The 23,817-nt window shown below is 44.8% G+C and overlaps 1 protein-coding gene across 1 annotated transcript in view; it reads left to right on the top strand.

Moving 5' to 3' along the window:
• The window catches only part of frmd3 (FERM domain containing 3), a 444,455-nt gene that overhangs the window by 199,651 nt on the left and 220,987 nt on the right, over nt 1–23,817 (top strand). The window contains exon 2 of the mRNA XM_070861449.1: nt 19,953–20,057. Within this exon, the coding sequence (XP_070717550.1) occupies nt 19,953–20,057 (105 nt within the window). The remainder of the gene's footprint in view (nt 1–19,952; nt 20,058–23,817) is intronic.

The following is a 23,817-nucleotide window of genomic DNA, read 5'->3' on the forward strand; positions in this document are numbered from 1 at the left end:
CCGTCCGCCCCGATCCTCCTCCCCAAGAACTCCACTTCAGATGCCAGGAAAATGCACTTCAAGCATTTTAACCTGAGCCCCACGCGGTTGAGTCGACTAAGGACCTCCTCCAGGTTCTGCAGATGCTCGACTGTGTCCCGACCAGTGACCAGGATGTTGTCCTGGAAAACCACAGTGCACAGGACCGAATTCAGTAAGCTTTCCATGTTTCTCTGGAATATCGACGCCGCTGATCGAATTCCAAACTGGCACCTGTTATAAACAAAAAGACCTTTGTGCGTGTTGATGCAGGTGAGGCCCTTCGATGATTCCTCTAGTTCCTGCGTCATGTAGGCTGAAGTCAAATCCAGCTTCGTGAACATCTTTTCTCCCGTCAGCGTTGCAAAGAGGTCGTCGGTCTTTGGTAGTGGGTATTGGTCCTGCAGGGAGAAACGACTGATAGTTACTTTGTAATCGCCACAGATTCTGACGGTGCCGTCTCCCTTGAGGACAGGAACGATCGGGCTGGCCCGCTCGTAGAACTCGATTGGTGAAATGATGCCCTCTCGTTGCAGCTGGTCTAGCTCGATCTCTACCCTTTCTCTCATCATGTACGGTACTGCTCTTGCCTTGTGATGGATGGGTCGCGCCCCCTGAATTAGGTGGATCTTCCCTTTTGCTCTTTGGAATTTCCCGATGCCTGGTTCGAACAGTGAAGGGAACTTGTTTAAGACTTGAGTACACGAAGTTTCGTCAGCGGGTGATAGCGCTCGGACGTCGTCCCAGTTCCAGCGCATCTTTCCCAGCCAGCTCCTGCCGAGCAGAGTGGGACCATCGCCCGGTACCACCCAGAGTGGTAGCTTGCGCACCGCTCCATCGTAGGAGACCTTTACAGTAGCACTGCCGATTACGAGAATCAGTTCTTTTGTGTAAGTTCTTAGTTTTGTACGAATTGGAATTAAGACTGGCCTTGAGGCCTTGTTGCACCACAATCTTTCGAAAGTCCTTTTGCCCATGATGGACTGGCTCTTGCCCATGTCCAGCTCCATTGACACCGGGAGTCCATTCAGTTAAACATTCAGCATTATTGGGGGACAATTCGTGGTGAATGTACCTCTGCCTCCTCGGTCTGAGGATCTGGTTTGTCGTGATCCTTTGTGGATCTGTCCTCCTCTGCAACATGATAGTTTGCAGGTTTAACAGGATTTGCAGCTTGCCCTTGCAAACGTACCCTTTGAATTGGCATAAATGGAAACGATGATCACCCCCGCAGCGCCAACAAGGTGTTAATGGCCTTGCATTCATTACCCTTGATGGTGGACTCTGAGACATCTACGGACGTGCAGCTGCAGGCATGTGTGACCTGCCCTGTATGTTGCGATTCGAAAACAACATCACTTTGTTCACAGTACTTGTAGCAGCACTTGTGTGCTGAGAAATTTGCTTAGTATTGTCACTGGTGGCAATGAACGCCTGGGCTATTGCTATGGCCTTACTTAAGGTTGGAGTCTCTACAGACAAATGATTGTGAAGTATGTTTTCATGGCCAATGCCACGTCTGAAAAAGTCTCTGAGCATGTGCTCCAAATGTCCTTCAAATTCGCAATGTCCTACCTGGCGTCTTACTCGGCGACATAACTCGCCACTTCCTGGCTTTCACACCTTTTGTAGGTGTAGAACCGGTATCTCGCCAATAGAACGCTTTCCTTCGGGTTCAAATGCTCTCGGACCAGTGTGCACAAATCATCGTACGATTTCTCCGTGGATTTCGCTGGAGTGAGCAGATTCTTCTTGAGGCCATATGTTGGTGCCCCATAGACAGTGAGGAGGATCGGCCTTCGTTTGGCAGCGTTCTCTTCCCCATCTAGCTCATTGGCCATGAAGTATTGGTCGAGTCGCTCCACAAAAGTTTCCCAATCATCTCCCTCCGAAAATTTCTCCAGGATGCGCACTGTTCTTTGCATCTTTGGGCTCGCTATCTGTATCTCATTCTGTATTTGTATCTGTATGGAGAAAGAGTCAGACTGAACACTGTGAGCTCAAAGTAAAGTGTGACCTTAGTCTTTTATTGCAGGTCTCCAGAGTGCCTCTCCAACCTGTGAGAACTCCTTAAATACCTGTGCTCCCAAGGGATTATGGGATTCCTTGGGACTCCAGGGGATGAGCCCCCTAGTGGCTGTACAGAGTAAATACAAGTTTACATATATAACAGAAAGTGAGGTGCATGTGTGCAGGTGATCGCTGTGTTATATCTCCATTTGGGTGTATGCAATTTGTTGCAACGTATGGGGGCTGGGTACCATGCTCCTGCTTTGCCTTTGTATTCTGTGTTGCTGGACATGTTGAACATGTGATTTATGTCAATGGTGGAAAAAGTGGGGTGTGGGCAGGGGTTGGGTGTTATTGGCTGTGATACTTATGATTTCAGACCAATGTTGGTGTTAAAATTTTGTTATTGAACATAACCTTTTTACGCTTTGTCTCGGATAGCTGCATCGTTACACGCTGGTGATTCCTTACCATGAAAGGGTTAAATACAACTTAACATCAATCAACGGAAACTTTAACTGGCACCAAGATGATGGGCACCATTGATGTCTGAGCTGCACACACACAGCAGTGTGCGAGCATTGTCACTCAAATCAGCGCTCTTTCAGTCAAATCTTTCCAATATCAGCTCCTCACGTAAGAGTGGGATTTAACAAATGCCAGCCACACCGCTGGCGTTCATTACGGTTCGTTCCACCTTTTGTGGGCGTTTTTTTAAGCGAGCAATATTATGGGCGATATGTGTGCGAGGTGGTGAAATTGAAGATGGGCGATCTCCATGGCTGCTGGTTTAGGTAAATATGCTCTTTATGACAAAAAACAGTCGCCGGGCGTTAATATTGAATCTCGGCGTTAATTCTGAGCAGAAAGTAAAGCTGGCCAATATTATGGGTGTTGAATTCGCCCATTCTGCTGATTCTGCCCCCAAAAAGTGGGCGGGCAGTGATATTGTTTCTCGGCGTTAACTCCATTGCGAAAATAACGCTCGGCGATAAGTCTCCTTAAAAAAAAAAAGCCCGTCAGTTTCCATTTTGTGCCAGAATGGCCGATTATATAAGTGTTATACATCATTTCAGCAGTAAAATGGGCGTTAAGTGGGTGTTAAGCATGCAAAAAAAGTGGAGCCAGGCTTGATTGATGAATTAGCTGTTCGCAATTTGGGCAGCAGTGATGTGCGACAGTTCGGTTCTGTATCCCTGACTTGCAAAGGATATACTTGCTTTGGAGGCAGTTCAGAGAAGGTTCACTAGGTTGATTCCGCGGATGAGGGGGTTGACTTATGAGGAAAGGTTGAGTAGGTTGGGCCTCTACTCATTGGAGTTCAGAAGAATGAGAGGTGATTTTATCGAAACGTATAAGATTATGAGGGGGCTTGACAAGGTGGATGCAGAGAGGATGTTTCCACTGATGGGGGAGACTAGAACTAGAGGGCATGATCTTAGAATAAGGGGCCGCCCACTTAAAACAGAAATTTCTTCTGAGGGTTGTAAATCTGTGGAATTCGCTGCCTCAGAGAGCTGTGGAAGCTGGGACATTGAATAAATTTAAGACAGAAATAGACAGTTTCTTAAATGTTAAGGGGATAAGGGGTTATGGGGAGCAGGCAAGGAAGTGGAGCTGAGTCCTAGATCAGATCAGCCATGATCTTATTGAATGGTGGAGCAGGCTCGAGGGGCCGTATGGCCTACTCCTGTTCCCATTTCTTAAGTTCTTATGCCATACCAAGTAGATTCACGAGGGTAGCCAATTGGATGTTTTATTCAATGTTAACGTGAAGTTTCAGTTAATGTCACGTGAACCATAAATTTCTTTATTTTCAAAACTTTCCGGTCTTGGACAAATTTGTGTGCACCTTTGGAAGTGGCTTAGTTAGTTGGAATGAAGGGTCAGAAAAATGGTGGTGACTGTGAAAGGAATGGATTGATCACTGTAGAGATGCTTTATGGTGTGCATTTGGGGTGTTGGCAACCTGGCGAAGCATGTGGCAGGGATATGAGTGTACTGTGTAAAGTTAAGTAAATCTGGCATGATGAGGCCCTCCCTGGCTTCCCTGGCAGCAATGTACTTGAGTGCTGGTACCATATGCACAGCAGTTTCCTCCAGCTCCAGTTCCTCCTCATCTTCCAGATGATGCTCCTTCTCCTCCTGCTCCCCCTCCTCTGAAGAGGCTGTGTGCTCAATGCCTTGTTCCTCGTGCAGTGACAGTCCTTGCCACTGCGCTATGTTGTGCAGGGCACAGCAGACCATGATGATTCTGGAGTCCCTGGTAGGTGTGTAGTGAAGGGCTCCTCCAGATCTGTCAAGGCACCTGAATTGCATTTTGAACGTAACTATTGTCTCCTCGATGACACATCTGTTGGAGATGTGGCTTTCATTATATCTCTCCTCGGCGTCAGTACTTGGCGTTCTCAAGGTTGTCATGAGCCACGTCTTCAGTGGCTAGCCCTTGTCTCCAAGCAGCCAGCCAGAAAGTCTGTTTGGAGGTGCGAAGAGCTGAGGGAGGCTGGACTGGTGAAGGACGAACAAGTCATGGCAGCTGCCAGGGAATTTGGCACACACATGCAGGATGATCTTCCAATGGTTTCAGACCAGTTGCACATTGAGAGAGTGGAAGTCGTCACAGTTAACAAAGAGTCCTGGGTTATGATGGGGTGCCCTGATGGCCACATGTGTGCAGTTGATGATGTCCTGCATCCGCGGGAAGCCAGTCAGAGTGGTAAAGCCAAGCGCCTGCTCAGTAACACTGGCTTCATCAGTAGCAAAGTTTGGCTGACTTGTCAAAGAGGTCATCGGTGACCTGTGTGATGCATCTGTGGGCGGCCGACTGCGAGCTGCCGCAACTGTCTAGAAGGATCCTGAGGTGAAGAAGTTGGGGGCACTGGCGACTTAGACAGTCACTGATAAGATGTGTCCACCCGCTCCTTCAGGCTGCAGGTCTTGCTCCAGCAATGTACAAATGTCTGCGATGACCTGGTGCAGTAGCCTGAGCGTCCTTTGGCATTACTCTGTCATGTCCAGGAAGGTCAACCTCTGCCTGAATACCCTGGCCTGGGGATTGTAAGAAATCGTGGATTGTAAGAAATAGTTGTATACTGGTTCCTGAGCTCAGCAGTTGGACTAAGTCGATGACACTGAAGGATTCGAATCACATCAGATAAGGAATTGTACAGACAGCTGAGTTATAAGGGCATTAAAAGGGAATATTATTTGAATGGGGAGAAATTACAACATGCTGCGGTGCAGAGGGACCTGGGGGTCCTTGTGCATGAAACTCTTTTTGGAGTTTATCTGCAAAACAAAAAACACTAAACCGTGCCACCCGCCCTGGATGACACAGCAGACACTTACAAGGCCATTTTTTTTTGTGTTTTTCTTTTTTTGGGGTTTTTTTTTGGGCGCTAAAATCACATTTTTTCCAGTGCCCCCTATAAAAGGGGAGGGGGACACTAAAAGCACCGGCAATTAAAACAAATTAAACTTTAAAACGTAAAATCAAATTAAAATTTGGTTGCCGGGCGTGATGATGCACTCCAGTCCCTCCGGTGCCCACCTCTCGCGGAAGGCCGCGAGCGTACCGGTGGACACCGCGTGCTCCATCTCCAAGGACACCCTGGACTGGATGTAAGAGCGGAAGAGAGGCAGGCAGTCAGGTTGAACGACCCCCTCGACCGCCCGCTGCCTGGACCGGCTGATGGCACCCTTGGCCGTGCCCAGGAGCAGTCCTCCGAGGAGGCCTTCTCCTTGTGCATGAAACTCTTTTTGAGTTTATCTGTAAACAAAAAACATTAAACCGTGCCACCCGCCCTGGATGACACAGCAGACATTTACAAGGCCCTTTTTTTTTTCCTTTTTTGTGTTTTTTTTTTGTGTTTTTCTTTTTTTTTGGGGTTTTTTTTGGGCGCTAAAATCACATTTTTCCAAGTGCCCCCTATAAAAGGGGAGGGGGACACTAAAAGCACCGGCAATTAAAACAAATTAAACTTTAAAACGTAAAATCAAATTAAAATTTGGTTGCCGGGCGTGATGATGCACTCAAGTCCCTCCGGTGCCCACCTCTCGCGGAAGGCCGCGAGCGTACCGGTGGACACCGCGTGCTCCATCTCCAAGGACACCCTGGACCGGATGTAAGAGCGGAAGAGAGGCAGGCAGTCAGGTTGAACGACCCCCTCGACCGCCCGCTGCCTGGACCGGCTGATGGCACCCTTGGCCGTGCCCAGGAGCAGTCCTACGAGGAGGCCTTCTCCTTGTGCATGAAACTCTTTTGAATCCCAAAAAGTTAGTTTGCAGGTGCAATAGGTAATCAGGAAGGCGAATGGAATGTTGGCCTTCATTGCGAGAGGGATGGAGTACACAAAGAGGGAGGTCCTGCTGCAACTGTATAGGGTATTGGTGAGGCCGCACCTGGAGTACTGCGTGCAGTTTTGGTCACCTTACTTAAGGAAGGATATACTAGCTTTGGAGGGGGTACAGAGACGATTCACTAGGCTGATTCTAGAGATGAGGGGGTTACCTTATGATGATAGGTTGAGTAGACTGGGTCTTTACTCGTTGGAGTTCAGAAGGATGAGGGGTGATCTTATAGAAACATTTAAAATAATGAAAGGGATAGACAAGATAGAGGCAGAGAGGTTGTTTCTACTGGTCGGGGAGACTCGAACTAGGGAGCACAGCCTCAAAATACAGGGGAGCCAATTTAAAACCGAGTTGAGAAGGAATTTCTTCTCCCAGAAGGTTGTGAATCTGTGGAATTCTCTGCCCAGGGAAGCAGTTGAGTCTAGCTCATTGAATGTATTCAAATCACAGATAGATATATTTTTAACCAATAAGGGAATTAAGGGTTATGGGGAGCGGGGCGGGTAATTGGACCTGAGTCCACGGCCAGATCAGCCATGATCTTGTTGAGTGGTGGAGCAGGCTCAAGTGGCTAGATGGCCTACTCCTGTTCCTAATTCTGATGTTCTTATACAAAAATAGGCCTTGATAAGAGGTCTAGCAAGGAACCTTGAGATAAACAAACTGTCCAAGAGAAGGTGCGATCTCATGGGAAGGGGAGGGTTTTTCATCTAAGAGTTGAGACAAGTGCGAGGAGCTCATGGACTTCTTTGTCTCAAAGATTGAGACCATCTGATCAGCTGCCTCTGCGAGTTCCCTTCCATCCCCTAGCCCACCGGGCCTAACTTCCTCTGAGGTTCTCCCCCTGCCCTAGCCCTAAACTTGCATCTTTTTCCAGTTTCTCTCTGATCTCCCCTCTTGAACTCTCCATGCTCATCTTGTCCATGAGACCCATTTCCAGCTCGCTTAACCCTATTCCCACTAAACTGCTGACCACCCAACTTCCTTTAGTGACTCCCATGTTAGCTGACATTGTTAACGGTTCTCTCTCCTCAGGTACTGTCCCCCTTGCCTTCAAATCTGCCGTCATCACTCCTCTCCTCAAAAAACCAACCCTTGACTCCACTGTGCTTGCAAGCTACCGCCCCATCTCCAACCTCCCTTTCCTCTCTGAAGTCCTTGACCGTGTTGTCACCCCCCAAATCCGTGCCCATCTTTCCCGGAATTCCATGTTTTAATCCCTTTAATCTGTTTTCCGCCCCTGCCGCAGTACCAAAACGGCTCTCATCAAAGTCACAAATGACATCCTTTGTGACTGTGACAAAGGTAAACTAGCCCTCCTCGTCCTTCTCGACTTGTCTGTAGCCTTTGATATGGTTGACCACTCCATCCTCTTCCAATGCCTCTCCACCATCGTCCGGCTGGGTGGAACCACACTCGCCTGGTTCCTTTCTTATCTATCTAATCATAGCCAGAAAATCATCTGCAATGGCTTCTCTTCCCACTCCCGCATCATTACTTATAGTGTCCCCCAAGGATCTAGCCTTGGTCCCCTCCTATTATCTATATGCTGCTCCTTGGCGAGATCATCCGAAAACATGGCATCAATTTCCACATGTACACTGATGACATGCAACTCTACATCACCACCACTTTTTTCAACCCCTCCACAGTCTCTAAATTGTCATACTGCTTGTCCGACATCCAGTATTGGATGAACAGAAATTTTCTCCAATTAAATATTGCGAAGACAGAAGCCATTGTCTTTGATCCCCACCACAAACTGCGTTCCCTAGCCACCGACTCCATCCTTCTCCCTAGCATCTATCTGAGGCTGAACCAGACTGTTCGCATGCTAGGTGTTATAGTTGACCCTGAAATGAGCTTCTGGCCACACATCCGCGGTGTAAATAAAAACGCCTATTTCCACCTCCGTAACATTGCCCATCTCCGTCCCTGCCTAAACTCATCTGCTGCTGAAACCTTCATCCATGTCTTTGTTACCTGTAGACTTGACTATTGCAGTGCACTCCTGGCTGGCCTCCCACATTCTACCTTATATAACCCAAAGTCATCCAAAAACTCAGCAGCCCATGTCCTAACTCACAACAAGTCCAGTTCAACCATCACCCCTGTGCTCTCTGACCTCTGGGTTAAGCAACACCTCGATTTCAAAATTCTCATCCTTGTTTACAAATCCCTCCATGGCTTCGTCCCTCCCTATCTCTGTAATCTCCTTCAGCCGTACAACCCCCCCCAAGATATCTGCACTCCTCAAATTCTGCCCTCTTGAGCATCCCTGATTATAACTGGTGGCCATGCCTTCAGCTGCCTATGCCCTAAGCTCTGGAACTCCCCCCAAACCTCTTGTTCTCTACCTCTTTCCTCCTTTAAGACGCTCCTTAAAACCTACCTCTCTAAGCAAGCTTTTGCTCATCTGCCATAATTTCTTCTTATGTGGCCCGGTGTCAAATTTAGTTTTTGTCTTATAACACTGTTATGAAGGGCCTAGGGACATTTTACTATGTTAAAGGCACTGTATAAATACAAGCTGTCCCGGGGCGCTAAGGGAAAGAATGACTGCATGAGGTAAGTGTGATTGATATATTTTTTTTGCAATTTAACTTTATTTGGGGTGTGTAATGTATAGGGAATGTTTTTTTGTGGTTTTTGTTCTGATTCTTTTTTTTGCAGGGACGCCTTTTTTAGGGTGCTACGAAGCTAGCTCTTTAGCATGGGATATTCAGTTGCTCACCCGGCCGAGTGCCCTAAGAGAAGTGTGGAACACTTTCCTCAGCGCTCCACTCCACTGTCAGGACGCAACCACTGAATTTTTTGTCTGCCGTCGCAAACAATTTTTCTCCGCTAAATTTAGCGACCACCCGACATTAGCACCTTAAAAAAAAATCTTCAACCGAATTTCCAGACCATTACCTAGGTTATTAGAGCATTTTAGTTTTAATTGTTGCAATGCCAGGCAACGTAATTGGAATTATATGTACACCGTACCTTCATGGGCTCTTGCTCGAATCTTCGTTGACCTATCCATTCTTACACAGTTCTGTATTGTTGGCAGTGCTTTCTAAGTGATAGAATTAGAACAATTTTGAAATAGTTTAAATTTTCTCATTATAATTTCCTGTTCAAGAATATTTATATCGGAGGTTATTCTTCCAAGTGGTTCTGTCATGTGTTACAAATGGATTCCTAATATAAATTCATAAGATGTATCGATGCTTCCATATCAAATTAACAGCCACATGAAATTAAAATGTGGAAAATTTCTGTTAGGTTAATTTCTTAAAGGAGTAATGGGGATAATTTTTTGTCTGCATTGCATGAGCAGTAATAGATATTATGGCAGATATCCACAACCAGGATGCTCCATGCAGCTGATGAATGAAGCCTGTGACAGATTAATGAGTGACACTCAATCACTGGATAATTGTTGAATGATAATCTACAGTTGATTATATAATAGCATTGGTAGAAGTGACCACCACACACTCCTTGTGTAGACAGTCGCATTTCTACAGTGAGAACATACCACTGCCACCATGCCAAGTGGCACAGACTAAAGACAGATGTAGCAGCCCAAAACTGGGAATCACTCCTTATCACCATCAAACCAGGAGACCAACCTTGGTTCAATGTGGACTGTAGACAGGCCTATGAGGCGTATCTTAGAATGAGGTATGAACCTAGTGATACTACTATATGGAATTCCTTGCATGGTAAACACCAAAAGCAGCAAGCTATAGATAGAGCCAACTGGTTTGATAAGCAATGGATCAGAGCAATGCTCTGTAGCTCTAACACATTCAGTCAAGAATGGTAGTGGATAACCAGGCAGCTAACAGGAAGGGGAGGCTCCATGAACATTTCCATCCTCAACCATAGTAGGAGCCCAGCACATGAGCTTAAGAGACCATACTGACGTGTTTGTGCCTTCAGCCAAAAATGCTCAGTGAATGATCTTACGTGGCCTCGATCAAACTCCCCACCATCATAAATACCAGTATCCAGCCAATTTGGTTCATTCCTTGTGACATTAAGAAGTGGCTAAGTGCACAGGAGACAGCAAAGACTATGAACCCTGACAATATCCTGGCTGTAAAACTGAATACCTGTGCTCCACTAATCAAGCTGTTACAGTTCAGCTATAACACAGGCATCTATCTGATGATAAAGAAAGATTTGCATTTATATAGCACCTTTCATGACCACCAGACGTCTCAAAGCAATGAAGTACTAGTGTAGTCACTGTCGTAATGTGGGAAATGCGGCAGCCAACTTGTGCACAGCAAACTCCCACAAACAGCAACGTGATAATGACCTCATGCAGTGTTAGGGTTTTACTGAGATGGTGGCAGGTAGCATGCTGCGGGATGGAGTTGAGAACACTTGGGTCAAAGGCAGAGTTTCGATTGAGGAGATCTTTGAAGTGCTCCTTCCAGCAGGTCCTGGCTGCCTCGGTGGCCTTGATGAGTCTTTTCCCGTTCTTGGCCAGCAGTGGGAGGGGCCTTGGGTATTTGGACCGGAGGTGGCCTTAACCTTGATGAAGACTCCTCGCACATCACGACCACAAATCCACTGGGAGGACAGATGCACCAACATTAGCATCCTTGACCAGGCCAACATCCACAGCATTGAAGCACTGACCACATTTGATCAGCTCCGCTGGGCAGGCCACATCATTCGCATACCAGACACGAGACTTCCAAAGCAAGCGCTCTACTCGGAATTCCTTCACGGCAAACGAGCCAAAGGTGGGCAGAGGAAACGTTACAGGGATACCCTCAAAGCCTCCCTGAAAAACTGCAACATCCCTACTGACACCTGGGAGTCTCTGGCCAAAGATCGCCTTAAGTGGAGGAAGTGCATCCGGGAGGGCACTGAGCACCTCGAGTCTCATCGCGGAGAGCATGCAGAAATCAAGCGCAGGCAGCGGAAAGAGTGTGCGGCAAACCTGTCCCACCCACCCTTTCCCTCAACGACTATCAGTCCCACCTGTGACAGGGTCTGTGGCTCTCGTATTAGACTATTCAGCCACCTAAGGACTCATTTTAAGAGTGGAAGCAAGTCTTCCTCGATTCCGAGGGACTGCCTATGATGATGATGATGAGGAGGATAATGACCAGATAATCTGTTTTTGTAATGTTGATTGAGGGATAAATATTGGCCAGGACACTGGGAATAATTCCCCTGCCCTTCTTCGAAATAGTGCCATAGGATCTTTTGCGTCCACCTGAGAGCAGACGGGGCCTTGGTTTAATATCTCATCCGAAAGACGGCACCTCAGAGTGCAGCGCTCCCTCAGCACTACACTGGAGTGTCAGCCTAGATTTTTGTGCCCAAGTTCCTTGAGTGGAACTTGAACCTACAACCTTAAGGGAGTCAAGCGTTATGGGGAGCAGGCGAGGAAGTGGAGTTGAGGCCAGGATCAGATCAGCCATGATCTTATTGAATGGCGGAGCAGGCTCGAGGGGCCAAATGGCCTACTCTTGCTCCTATTTCTTATGTTCTTATGACTCAGAGGTGAGTGTGCTACCCACTGAGCCACAGCTGAGACTGTGCAATGTGCAAGATTGCCCAGGTATGTCTTGTCCACAAAAAACAGAATATATCTAGCCTGGCCAATTGTCAGCCATGTCCCAATCATCAGTAAGGCGATGAAAGGAGTCATCAATAGTGTCATTAGCAATAATTATTCACTAATAACCTGCTTATTGCTATTCACTTTGGGTTCACCAGAACCACTCAGCTCCAGACCTCATCACATCCTTGATCCAGGCATGGACATAAGCTAAATGCCAGAGGAGAGGTGCGAGTAGTTGCCCTCAATATCAAGGCGGCATTCAGCCGAGTATGGCACCAAGAAGCCCTAGCAAAACTGAAGTAAAAAGAAAATTCTCCAGTGGCTGGAGTCATATCTGATGCAAATGAAGAGAGATATGATTGTTGGTGACCAATCATCACAGCCCCAGGACATCATTGCAGGTGTTCCTCAAAGAAGTCTCCTCCGTTCAACCATTAACATCAATAATCATCTGTGTGTGTATGGAGCTGTTCACTGATGATTCAGCAGTGCCCAGCTCCATTCATCGCTCCTCTGACATTGCAGCAGCTCATCCCAGCTTACAGTTGTACCTGAATAACATCCAGCCTTCGGTCTGACAAGTGACAGGTAACATTTGTGCCACATAAGAGCCAGGTAATGACCATCTAAAACAAGATAAGCCCATGCCAACCCTGTTGATCTTCAGCGACATTACCATTGCTGAGTTCCCCATCATCAATATCTTGTGGGTTACCATAACCAGAAGCTGAAGCAGCTATATCAACACCATGACTACAACAGCAAGACAGAGGCTGGGTACTGTGCATTGAGTGATTCACCTTCTAACCCCTCATTGCCTATCCACCATATGCAAGGCTCAAGTCAGGAGTGTGATGTAATATTGACCACTTGCCTGGATGGGGGCAGCCCCAACAACACTCTCGAAACTCAACATCAAACATGACAGGGCAGTTTGCTTGATTGGTGCCACTAAACTCAGTATCTCCACCAATGGCACACTGTGGCTGCAGTATCTACAATGTACATGGTGTATTGCAGCAACTCAACAAGGGTATTTCCTTTTTTGCGACCTCTACCACCAAAAAGAACAAAACCAACAATGTTGGAAACAGTCATCACTTTCAAGTTTTCCTCCAAGTCACGCCCCATCCGGAATTGGACATATATCCCCATTCCTTCATCGTCACTGGGTAGATTTCTTGGAATTCCATATATAATATCATTGTGGGACCACCATCACCCACAAGGACTGTAGTGGTTCAAGGAGAAGTCCATCTTCCCATTCTGAAAGCAGTTAGGGATAGGAAATAAATATGGTGTTGCTAGCATCACCTACTTCCGGAGAACAATTGACTGGTTGCCTGTAGTTTAGTGACACTTTCAGAGTTGTGGACTATTACTTTTAATTTAAGTTTGTGATAACCTGCAGGAATATATTGAGCTTGAAATTGTACTGTGCGAGATTAAGTGACAATCACATTAAAGTTTTGTTATGAAATCCATTTGTCCACTATTTTATTGAAAGCATTAACTCATTTCATACAATAATGTGAAGATGATCATTTCAAATTTTGCACAGTGTGACTTCCACCCATTTTAAGAATTTCAAAATCTATCCCAGATAATCCTGTATATCACAGAAAATGGTATTAGAACCCAATGATAGTTCATGTTTTTTACGATGTCAAAGGGGTAGATTTTCAACTGGTGAAACTCTATCCTAAACTGTCTGGTAACACTGCTCTAACTTTTAAGAACAGGCAGTGATTCTCCTTGTGAAATCAAACAGAGTACATTAAAGCACAATGTTTAAAAGCTGCTGAAGCTGACCCAGCTTTGGAGCCTAAATATAGTGTAAAGTCTGTAAGCTTGAATTGTTTGTAGCTCCACACTGTGGATGTGGACGTATTGTGTGCTGCAATTGTAGAATTAATCATTAAACAGAACCAGGCAGATTTCCGGAGACTTCCGATAGAGCTGCCTGCCATGTTTGAAGCTGTGTGTGCTTGTGCTCTGTGAAAATATCACATTTGGCGGCGAGATGGGATTTTTTCGGATGATTTTAAAGTTTACATTTTGTTGGCAAAGGATTCAGCCAGCCGACAGAGAGACTTTGGAAGTTTGTGTCTTTGGAAAAAGCGACAAAATCTGAGGTGAAATACAGCACATGGTGTGAACAGCTAGAGATTAAAATGGCAGGTGTAATGGGACATTTGGGGGAATATAGACACGATCGGGAACGTTTTAAAGTGTATGTGGATCGGTTAGAAATGTATTTCATTGCAAATAACATAATCGAAGTTCCAGACAATGCAGTCCAGAACTGGGCTGTGTTGGAACGTAAGAAAATGATCTTATTATCGGTGGCAGGTCCGAAGTTAAACGAAACCCTTGTAAATCTGCTTGTGCCTGACAAGCCAAAGGACACAACGCTTAGAGATTTTAACGAAGCTGGAACAGCACTATAACCCCAAACCATTAGAAATTGCTAAAAGCTATGGTTTCGGGATTCGGAATCAAAAGGCTGATGAAAGTATCAGTGATTACATCGTAGCATTAAAAAAGCTATCGATGCACTGTAATTTTGGAAAGTTTCAAAACCGAGCATTACGGGATCGTTTTGTTTGTGGGGTGAAAAATTATGCAATCAGAAGGAAGTTATTGACGACGGATTACTTGATTTTTGAGATTGCTTGTCAGACAGTGAGGTCGATAGGCATGGCCGAACAATATTCCCGAGAATTAAATAATAATTACGGTTGTCAGTCAACTGAGGTAAATCACCTGCAGGTTCAAGGTAAAAGATGGTGGGGGCCCAAAGCCTCAGCAACTGGAAATTCTCAGAGCGTCGAAGTCGTGGGACAGTACATTGCTCAAAGTTGTCCAAACGTGAAGGCAAAGTGTTTCTTCTGCAGAAAGACTGGGCATCTTGCAAAGGCATGCCGACTGAAGGGTAAACCAGCTTTTAAAGCGATGAGTCCAGCGCTCAAAACTATGAGTAGAAATCCCAAGAGACTACATAGCATGGAAGAACAACAACAGTACGAGAAGATGTTAGAGTTACACGTCATCAAGAGCACGAGGTTAACGGAAAGCATCAAAATCCACATAGATGTTGCGGGATTCAAGATATCAATGGAAATCGACACGGGTGCATCCGTGAGTGTAGTACCGGAGTCACTATATCGTGACAAATTGCGTGATTTTCAACTGGAAAAATCCAAGATAGAGCTGCGAGGCTACTCGGGAGAGAAAATTCCTGTGGTAGGTGGTATCACCGTACCGGTGAAATATAAAGATCAATTTCAGAACTTGCCTCTAATAGTAGTGAAAGGAGACAAGTCTGCTTTACTAGGAAGAAATTGGTTGAGCTCACTGAAGCTGGATCGGAGTAAGATTTTCTGTGTGGAAACGAGATTTTCATCAACGGATGAGGTTATCAAGAAGTATCCGAAGGTGTTCTGCGAAACGGGCAGTCCGATCCAAGGCTTCAAGGGGAGTGTCGGGTACAGAAGGATGCTAGATCGGTTTACTACAAGCCACGTTCCGTACCATATGCACTCGAGGAGAAAGTGGAGCAAGAACTCAAAAGACTAGAGACTGAGAACATTATTTGTAAGATAGATCGATGTAATTGGGCTACACCCATTGTTGTTGTACCTAAGTCCGATGGTAAGGTAAGATTGTGTGGTGATTATAAAGTAACCGTAAACCAGGTTCTAGAGGGTAATGTGTCCCCATTACATTGCCGAATATAGAAGATTTGTTCACAACACTGACAGGTGGTCAGATCTTCTCAAAACTGGATCTTACGAATGCCTACTTACTGCTTGAACTAGATGAGGAGTCCAAGTCATGTTTGACTATAAATACTCATCTAGGCCTATATCAATTTAATAGGCTACTGTTTGGAGTGTCTTCTGCCCCTGCCATATTCCAAGGGGTGATGAACCAGATTTTGCAAGGTATTGAAGGGGTAGTATGTTATTTGGATGACATACTAATTTCAACACCAAATAGACAAATTCATATTAACATATTGAATGAAGTCCTGAAAACGGCTAGAGAAGCACAGAGTACGAGTGTTTGCTCATAAGTGTGAGTTATTTAAAAACTCAGTGGAGTACTTAGGGTACAGAATAGACAAAGATAGTTTACATCCAACCATGGAAAAATTGGATGCGATCAGAAATGCACCGACTCCCAGGAATGTCACTGAACTTCGTTCATTCTTGGGTCTTTTGAACTATTATGGGAAGTTCCTACCAAATTTGGCTACAGTATTACATCCATTGAAAGAACTTTTGAAAAAACAGATCCATTGGAAGTGGTCAAAAGAATGCGATACACATTCAAGGAGTGTAAAAGCAAATTGGTGGAGAGCACCATGTTAGTTCACTATGACATATCTAAGGAGATTAAGCTAGCATGTGATGCCTCTCCATATGGAGTTGGGGCAGTAATCTCTCATGTATTACGTAGTGGGGAGGAGAGACCAATTGCTTTTGCTTCACACACTCTCAGTGCCAGTGAGAGTAATTATGCGCAAATTGAAAGGAAAGATTTGGCATTGATTTTTGGGGTCAAGAAGTTTCACAAATACTTGTATGGTCGTAAGTTTACCATCGTTATGGACCATAAGCCCTTAACAGCAATCCTCCATCCAAAGTCCCCAGTTCCAACATTAGCTGCAGCCCGAATGCAGAGATGGGCTTTGATTTTGTCAGCATATACATATGATATTGAATACAGATGATCAGCTGATCACAGTAATGCTGATGCAATGTCTAGATTGCCTTCCCCATCACAAGTTACACCCGATAGGGAAGAAGTGTTTTATTTTTCATACATTGATGAACTGCCAGTCACAGCTGAAGAGATTGGTAGAGCAACCAAACGTGACCCAGTGATGTCAAAGGTGTATGAGTATATTGCAAATGGATGGCCAATCCAGGTAACAGACAAAGATACACATCCATTCTTCATTCGTAGGAATGAATTATCAGTCGATAAAGATTGTATCATGTGGGGTGCAAGAGTGGTTATACCAAATAAATTCAGGTCCAAATTATTAGGAGACCTCCATGACCAGCACCTGGGAATGTGCTTGACCAAGAGTTTTGCATGCAGTTATTTATGGTGGCCAGGTCTTGATAAAGATATAGAGTATATCATGAGTCAATGTACAACATGTCAATCGGTCAGCAAGCAACCACCACCATTATCATTACAGCCATGGAAATGACCTCCCAGGGTGTGGCAAAGGCTACATATTGATTTTGCTGAGTTAGAAGGACAACAATTGTTCATTGTGATTAATAGCCATTCGAAGTGGGTTGAGGTGTTTCCAATGTGGAAAATAACAACAAGTAAAACATTGGACATTTTACGAAAATAATTTTTTTAATTTGGCCTCCCTGAAGAAATTGTTTCAGATAATGGACCACAATTTCATTCAGAAGAATTTGCACAATTCATGAGCAAAAATGGTGTGAAACATACCAAGGTTCCACCATACCATCCTGTTTCGAATGGTGCAGCAGAGCACACTGTACAAATTGTAAAACATGCCCTCATAAAACAAATGTTAGATCCAAATCCAACGAAATGACAGTTGTCATTGGATCACAAATTGGCTATTTTTTGATTACATATCGAAATACCCCTCATACAACTACTGGTAGAACACCAGCAGAGTTGTTTCTCAAACGACAGCCACGAACCAGATTCTCATTGTTAAAGCCAAATTTGGCACAGTCCGTAGAAGAGACACAATTAAGACAGAAAGAGATTCATGATTGAGGTAGAGTAAAAGAGAGAAGTGTGAAACTAAACTAGAAGGTGAGAGTGAAGAACCATCACCATAAATGGTTAAAGTGGTTACCAGGAAGAGTGGTGAAGATATGTGGTCCTCGCACATATTTGGTAAAGATGTTTGATAATGGACAGGTTAGGTTTGTTCATATTGATCATATTTTACCGACAGACATGGAAGGAGTTGAAGGTAGGAATGATTCAATTATTTCTGACTCATCAGATAGTTTTGATACACCAGTAGCAAATCCTAAATCCAATGTACTGGAAACAAATCCAGGAGAGAATCAGAATGAAAGTCTGAGTCCAAGTCAGGAAAACAAAGAGCCTGAAGTTAGAGTGAGTTCAAATGAAAATCAAGGAAATTCCGTGGAGGAAAATGTTCCTCAGGATGAGCCTCGAATGAGTGTGAAATCGACACCATGTTTGGAAGGTTCTGTTCGAAAGCGAAGGTATCCTCTTCGAAATAGAAAACATGTGGTAAAGTTCAATTTGTAAATATGGGAAAAAAAGTTTATATCCTGTGTTATGTATAAACATGAAAGTTATATATGATGTTTGTTATAATAACTTCTTCATTAAGGAGGGAGAAGTGTAATGTCTGTAAGCTTGAATTGTTTGTAGCTCCACACTGTGGATGTGGACGTATTGTATACTGCAATTGAAGAATTAATCATTAAACAGAACTAGGCAGATTTCTGGAGGCTTCCGAGAGAGCTGCCTGCCATGTTGGAAGCTGTGTATGCTTGTGCTCTGTGAAGATATGACATATAGTAATTGGTAAGCCAATAATTCCATTAGATTGCTTCTCTGGTTACTTCTCATAGAATCATAGAATAGTACAACACAGTAGCAGGCAATTCGGTCCATCGAGGCTGCACCAGCTCTTTCGAAGAATAATCCAGTTACTCCCACTCCCCCACTCTTTTCTCATATCCTGCAATTTTTTCTCTTTCAAGTATTTATCCAATTCCCTTTTGAAGGCTACTATGGAATCTCTTTCCAAATCCTAACCACTCATTGCGTAAAAATGTTTTCCCTCATGCCACCTCTGGATCTTTTGCCAATCACCTTAAATCTGTGCCCTTTGGTTACTGATCCTTCAGCCATTGGAAACAGTTTATCTTTATTTACTCTATCCAAACCCTTCATGATGTTAAACACCTCTATCAAAACTCCTCTTAGCCTTCTCTGCTCTAAGGAGAACAACCCCAGTTTCTCCAATCTATCCAAGTAACTGTAATCTCTCATCCCTGGAACCATTCTAGTAAATCACTTCTGAACCCTCTCCAAAGCCTTCACGTCCTTCCTAAAGTGTGGTGCCCATAATTGGACACAATACTCCAGCATGTGCACATTTGTTCTGCCATAGTATATTGCAAAAACATGGTGGTTTTTTATTTAGCTTTGTTAACATTCTGTTTTAGTTTATGCAATAAAATAGATTTTAAATCCGAATGCAATGTCACATCACTGAGCTCCATTACTAATTGAAAGGCACAATTCAGAGTCAAGGACTGACCACACTAACATGATTCAAATGAATTATTAGGGACAGAGTCATGGCTGGATTGATGGGTGGATCAAAGATGTTTTAAAGCAATTATATAATTATAATTCCTTTTCAAATGTAATTTTAACTCCTGTTTTTTCTGTCTAATGTTGTTTTATAATGTTTATAACTGTGCTTTTTACTTTTTCTGTGATGCCTAAGTGTGGTAGCACTCATTGTATCAATGTCAAACAGAAATTACATACAATTCAGAAGAATGCTTCCTTATATCACCCCTCAGTCACTATAGAGATGATGTAAAAACAATTATAAATTTGTTAAAAAGTTGAATGGTCACTTAAATCAAATAATAAGTTGGCGCTATGAACATTCATTGAATTGTGCTCTTCATTCTCATCCTCAGTTCATATTCAAATTATTTAATTTAACTCGGGTGGAAATAGCTGAAGCTTCTCATTCAGTCATTAAGTGAATGAAAAATAATTTTGGACAGAATTGCAGCCCTATTATTTAATGTGTTAGCAGTACGTTAGTTGTATCAAATCATTTCTGTAATCTTTCATTGACAGGAAATAATTTCATGGTCTACAGGATACCAACTTAAAATGTAAATTTGATAAATTAATATGTTGACCGTGATAGCATCACACTAATATTTGTTTGACATTATTTTTTGTTTTGCAGAGAGACACCAAAGGTCAATTCCTCATTGATCACATCTGCAACCATTTCAGCTTGTTGGAGAAGGATTACTTTGGCATTAGATACGTTGATCCAGAGAAGCAAAGGGTATGTATTAGTGGATCTTTAATCATGTAGAAACAAACTCCGTTACTTTCTTATTTTCCCCTTCCTCTCCTGAACAGACTCGTGCTGAAGTGCTATGTCATGGGCACTGCTAACCATCTGTTACCATGTCTAAGTGTCTTATCTTAACTTGTGAACATAGACAATGAGTATCAGCAGGCCATTTGATCAAGGAGGGCATTATGGTTGAGCCTATGTCAATCCTCGCCTGATTTTCCCATATATGCACTTCCAATAGAGTCATCAGGACTTGGAGCTGATATTTTCACTCACTAATACAGTGAAGCTGAAATTAATTTTAGTGTTCCCATCATTGCCATGACTGAGGCCAGATAACTCAACATAGACCAAAGGTTTTCCTCCTGTGGAGCACAGAATGATGTGTGCCTGCAGTAGTACCTTAAGGAAGAAAGCCTAAAATATTATGGGATCAACGTAACTGCAGATTAACGTGGTTGGGAAATGTAAAGAGCCACAAGGAGTTAAACTTAAGAAAATGAAAAAAGAAAAAAATAATTGCCAGATGTGCTTCAGCTTTGCCTTTAAGTTGTGCTGCGAATGGTTGCTTCCTGACATCTACTGACTATCAATTTGTGGGAAGGTTGAGGAAGCAGTATTGGCAGCACTGATTGACATAAATGTACACTGGGATCCTAATTGTGTCATTTGACCCCTATTCAAAGATATCCATGATTCTTCCCCCCCGCCCCCCCCCCCCCCCCCCGCCAACTCTATTGCCAGCAGGAACGCTGGCCACCTAGTTTGAGGATCAGCCAAAAATCAGAATAGCAGACTTTCAGTGGTAAGTCACCAATTTTTAAAAAAAATTTTCTCCTACTACTGACCCATTTATTCCAGAAGCAGGGCAGCAGTGAGATGGAGATCAGCTCCCAAGTATCTTAAAAAAATTATGACCAGGTTTATGCCTGGCTGGTGTTGTTTAAGATGTGACATTTCTCTCCTTATTCCCCACACTTATGGAATAGCAGCCATTAGATTCCTTCAGTTTTCTTTTTGATGATGCCATATGACACTCGCTTAGACTTGAGGCCTTGGGATGGAAATTGTCCTCCGCCCTGCCGTGGTGGAAAAGGGGTCGCCGCCGGGTGGGAAAGGGTTGGTGCGCGGCCAACAGCGGGTCAGAACGCCGGGTGGAGTGGAAACACGGGGCGCAGTGGAAACCCGTTTTGGCCATCCCCGGCCCAGGGGCAATTGCGGATGGGTCACACCATCCGCCTGTTCCCGGTCGGAAAAGCCTTACCGCCTTAGTTTATGCCTTAAAAAGGGGGCAATTTCGGCCCCCTAATCTTAACCCAATGCCCCCCATTGCAGACTTTGAATGTTGGGGACCATTTCAGTGGGTCTCCGGTGACAGTCTGACCCCACGAATTTTGATTCCCGTCTGATAGCGGTAACGTCATTGGGCAGGAGTCAATATCTGAGCATGCTAATTAAAATCTTCTGCTGCTGATGGGGCAGAAGGGGAGACTTTCACCCCAAAGAAATGATTTGTTTAAGCCTCCAATGTGATACTGCCCATTTTGAGCTGCCGCCTAAGATTAATTATTACCACTGTCTATCAAGTGTTGTCCTCTATCACATTCAGCAGCAAGTCTTACTGCATTATTCCCATGCCATTTGGAAGAAAGAATTGCATTTATATAGTGCCTTTCATGACCACTGGGTGTCCCAAAGCGCTTTACAGCCAATGAATACTTTTGAGTAGTTTTCAAGGAGTACTAAACAATCAAGGCAGCTAAAAAGATATACTGGAGGATTTTTTAACCCATTGCCTGGTGGAAACTAGGTGGTGGTACGGTTTAGGGTTATGAACTCTGGTTGGAGACATTCCTGGAGGTTTGATCCTGTGACGTTCTGAACACCTGTCATTTGACCATGTGGTGCCTGGTCACATGACATCAGATCACGTAACGTCTGATCATGTGACATTCAATCATGTGACTTCCACAAATGTTACAGCATTTACCGTATAAAAGTTGGGTCCCTGAAAGTGAGAATTCTTACTTGTGGTTTCGCGCCAGAAACTGTTGTGTGTGACAAGTTCCAAGAACCAGGAGGCCACCTGTGAGCAGGAGAAGAGGGAAAACCAAGGGTGCGGAAGAGGGGAACCAGATGGTGAGAAGAGGGGAAACAAGGAAACCCCCATTTCATGGACTCTCCCATTTCAGTTAAACCCCCATTCCAAAGAACCCCCCCATTTCACAAACCCACCGATTACTGAGACTCCCCGATAACTGCGATTCCCAAGCCCACAAGCACCCTCCCAAGTGCACTCCACATGGTTACAGCTCTCCGCAGAAGACATCATGGAGGGTTGGGGGGGTGCGGGGGCACAATCTGCGGTGGGAAATTCAAATCCTGGCTGCTAGAGGCAGCGCACTGGGGAGGAACCCCCGATTCTGGGAATCTCCCACTCATTCCGGAAGGGTTGGGAACACGAGTACAGTTAAAATGGAGCAGGGACTTAGCCACTGACTTCCTGCAACGATCTGGCTGATCGCGGTTTAAAATTGCAGGCAGCAAAGACAACTGCTCAAACCTGGCGCGAGCCTTCTTTAAATATGCAGATCGGTCTCCAATGATATAATCGGGGCCTGACTGCAATATTAATCTGTCAGGAAATGGATTTAGGCCAGAAGAGGCCATGGAAGCCAAGATTAATTTTATTTTAAGTTTCTTTGTAGGCCAATAGGAGCAGGAATGCTCTTCTGAGCCCCATAAGGAAATCTTGGGCATCCTCTGTCCTGGGCTCCCTCTGCCTCCCCCTACCAGATCCCTGTCAGACCCCACCCTTGATCATTTGCCATAATTCCAGAAACTGTTCCCTCCAGTCCCTGGCAGCGGCCTAGCGGCATGTTTATGAGACCTGGCCATTAAAATTGGCCAGGCCTCCCTAATCCTGCTGCTGCTCCCGAGCTGGCTGGCCACTCACAAGGTCACATTCCGACCCTGATACGTCCTTACTATACAGTATAAATGCACACGAGGCCCATGCTTGAGAGAAGGTCAGTCTGTGACCTGTCCTTTATTCCTTAGCACTCAAGTGATGGAAGTGGATGGAGCTTCCCCTTTTATACCTGAAGGTCCAGGTTTGAAGTGTCTCCCACAAGTTCACCACCTGTTGGTCATTGTTCTCACAGTGTACAACTTAGGTCAGATTATACATGGGTTACAATGCTGGTTGAATACATGACATCACCTCCCCCCCCCCCCCCCCCCCCCCCCAAAGTCTTATTGGGATCACAGGTTGAGTCTCTCTGGTGGTTTACGCTCTCTTGTAGAGCACCTGAGTTGGGGCTCCGGTTGTTGGATGCTGGCCTGAGTGTCTGCTGTTTGCGGTGCCTCAGGCCTATCCGGACTGCCCACAGTGACTGGGCTCTCCTCCCTTTGGTTCCGGTGTTCGGTCACGTGTGGTGGAGTGAACTCTATATCGTGTTCTTCCTCTGCTTCTTCTATGGGGTCGCTGAACCTCCTTTTTGTTTGATCCACGTGTTTGCGGCAGATTTGTCCATTGGTAAGTTTAACTACCAGAATCCTATTTCCCTCTTTGGCAATCACAGTGCCTGTGAGTCATTTGGGCCCTGAGGCGTAGTTGAGGACAAGAATAGAGTCATTTACATCAATACATCACGCCCTCGGATTCCTGTCATGGTAGTCATATTGTGGCTGGCGCCTGCTCTCGACAATTTCTTTCATGGTGGGGTGTATAAGGGATAACAGG

This window comes from Pristiophorus japonicus, chromosome 1, assembly GCF_044704955.1.
Source record: "Pristiophorus japonicus isolate sPriJap1 chromosome 1, sPriJap1.hap1, whole genome shotgun sequence".
In the NCBI taxonomy this organism is placed as follows: domain Eukaryota; kingdom Metazoa; phylum Chordata; class Chondrichthyes; family Pristiophoridae; genus Pristiophorus; species Pristiophorus japonicus.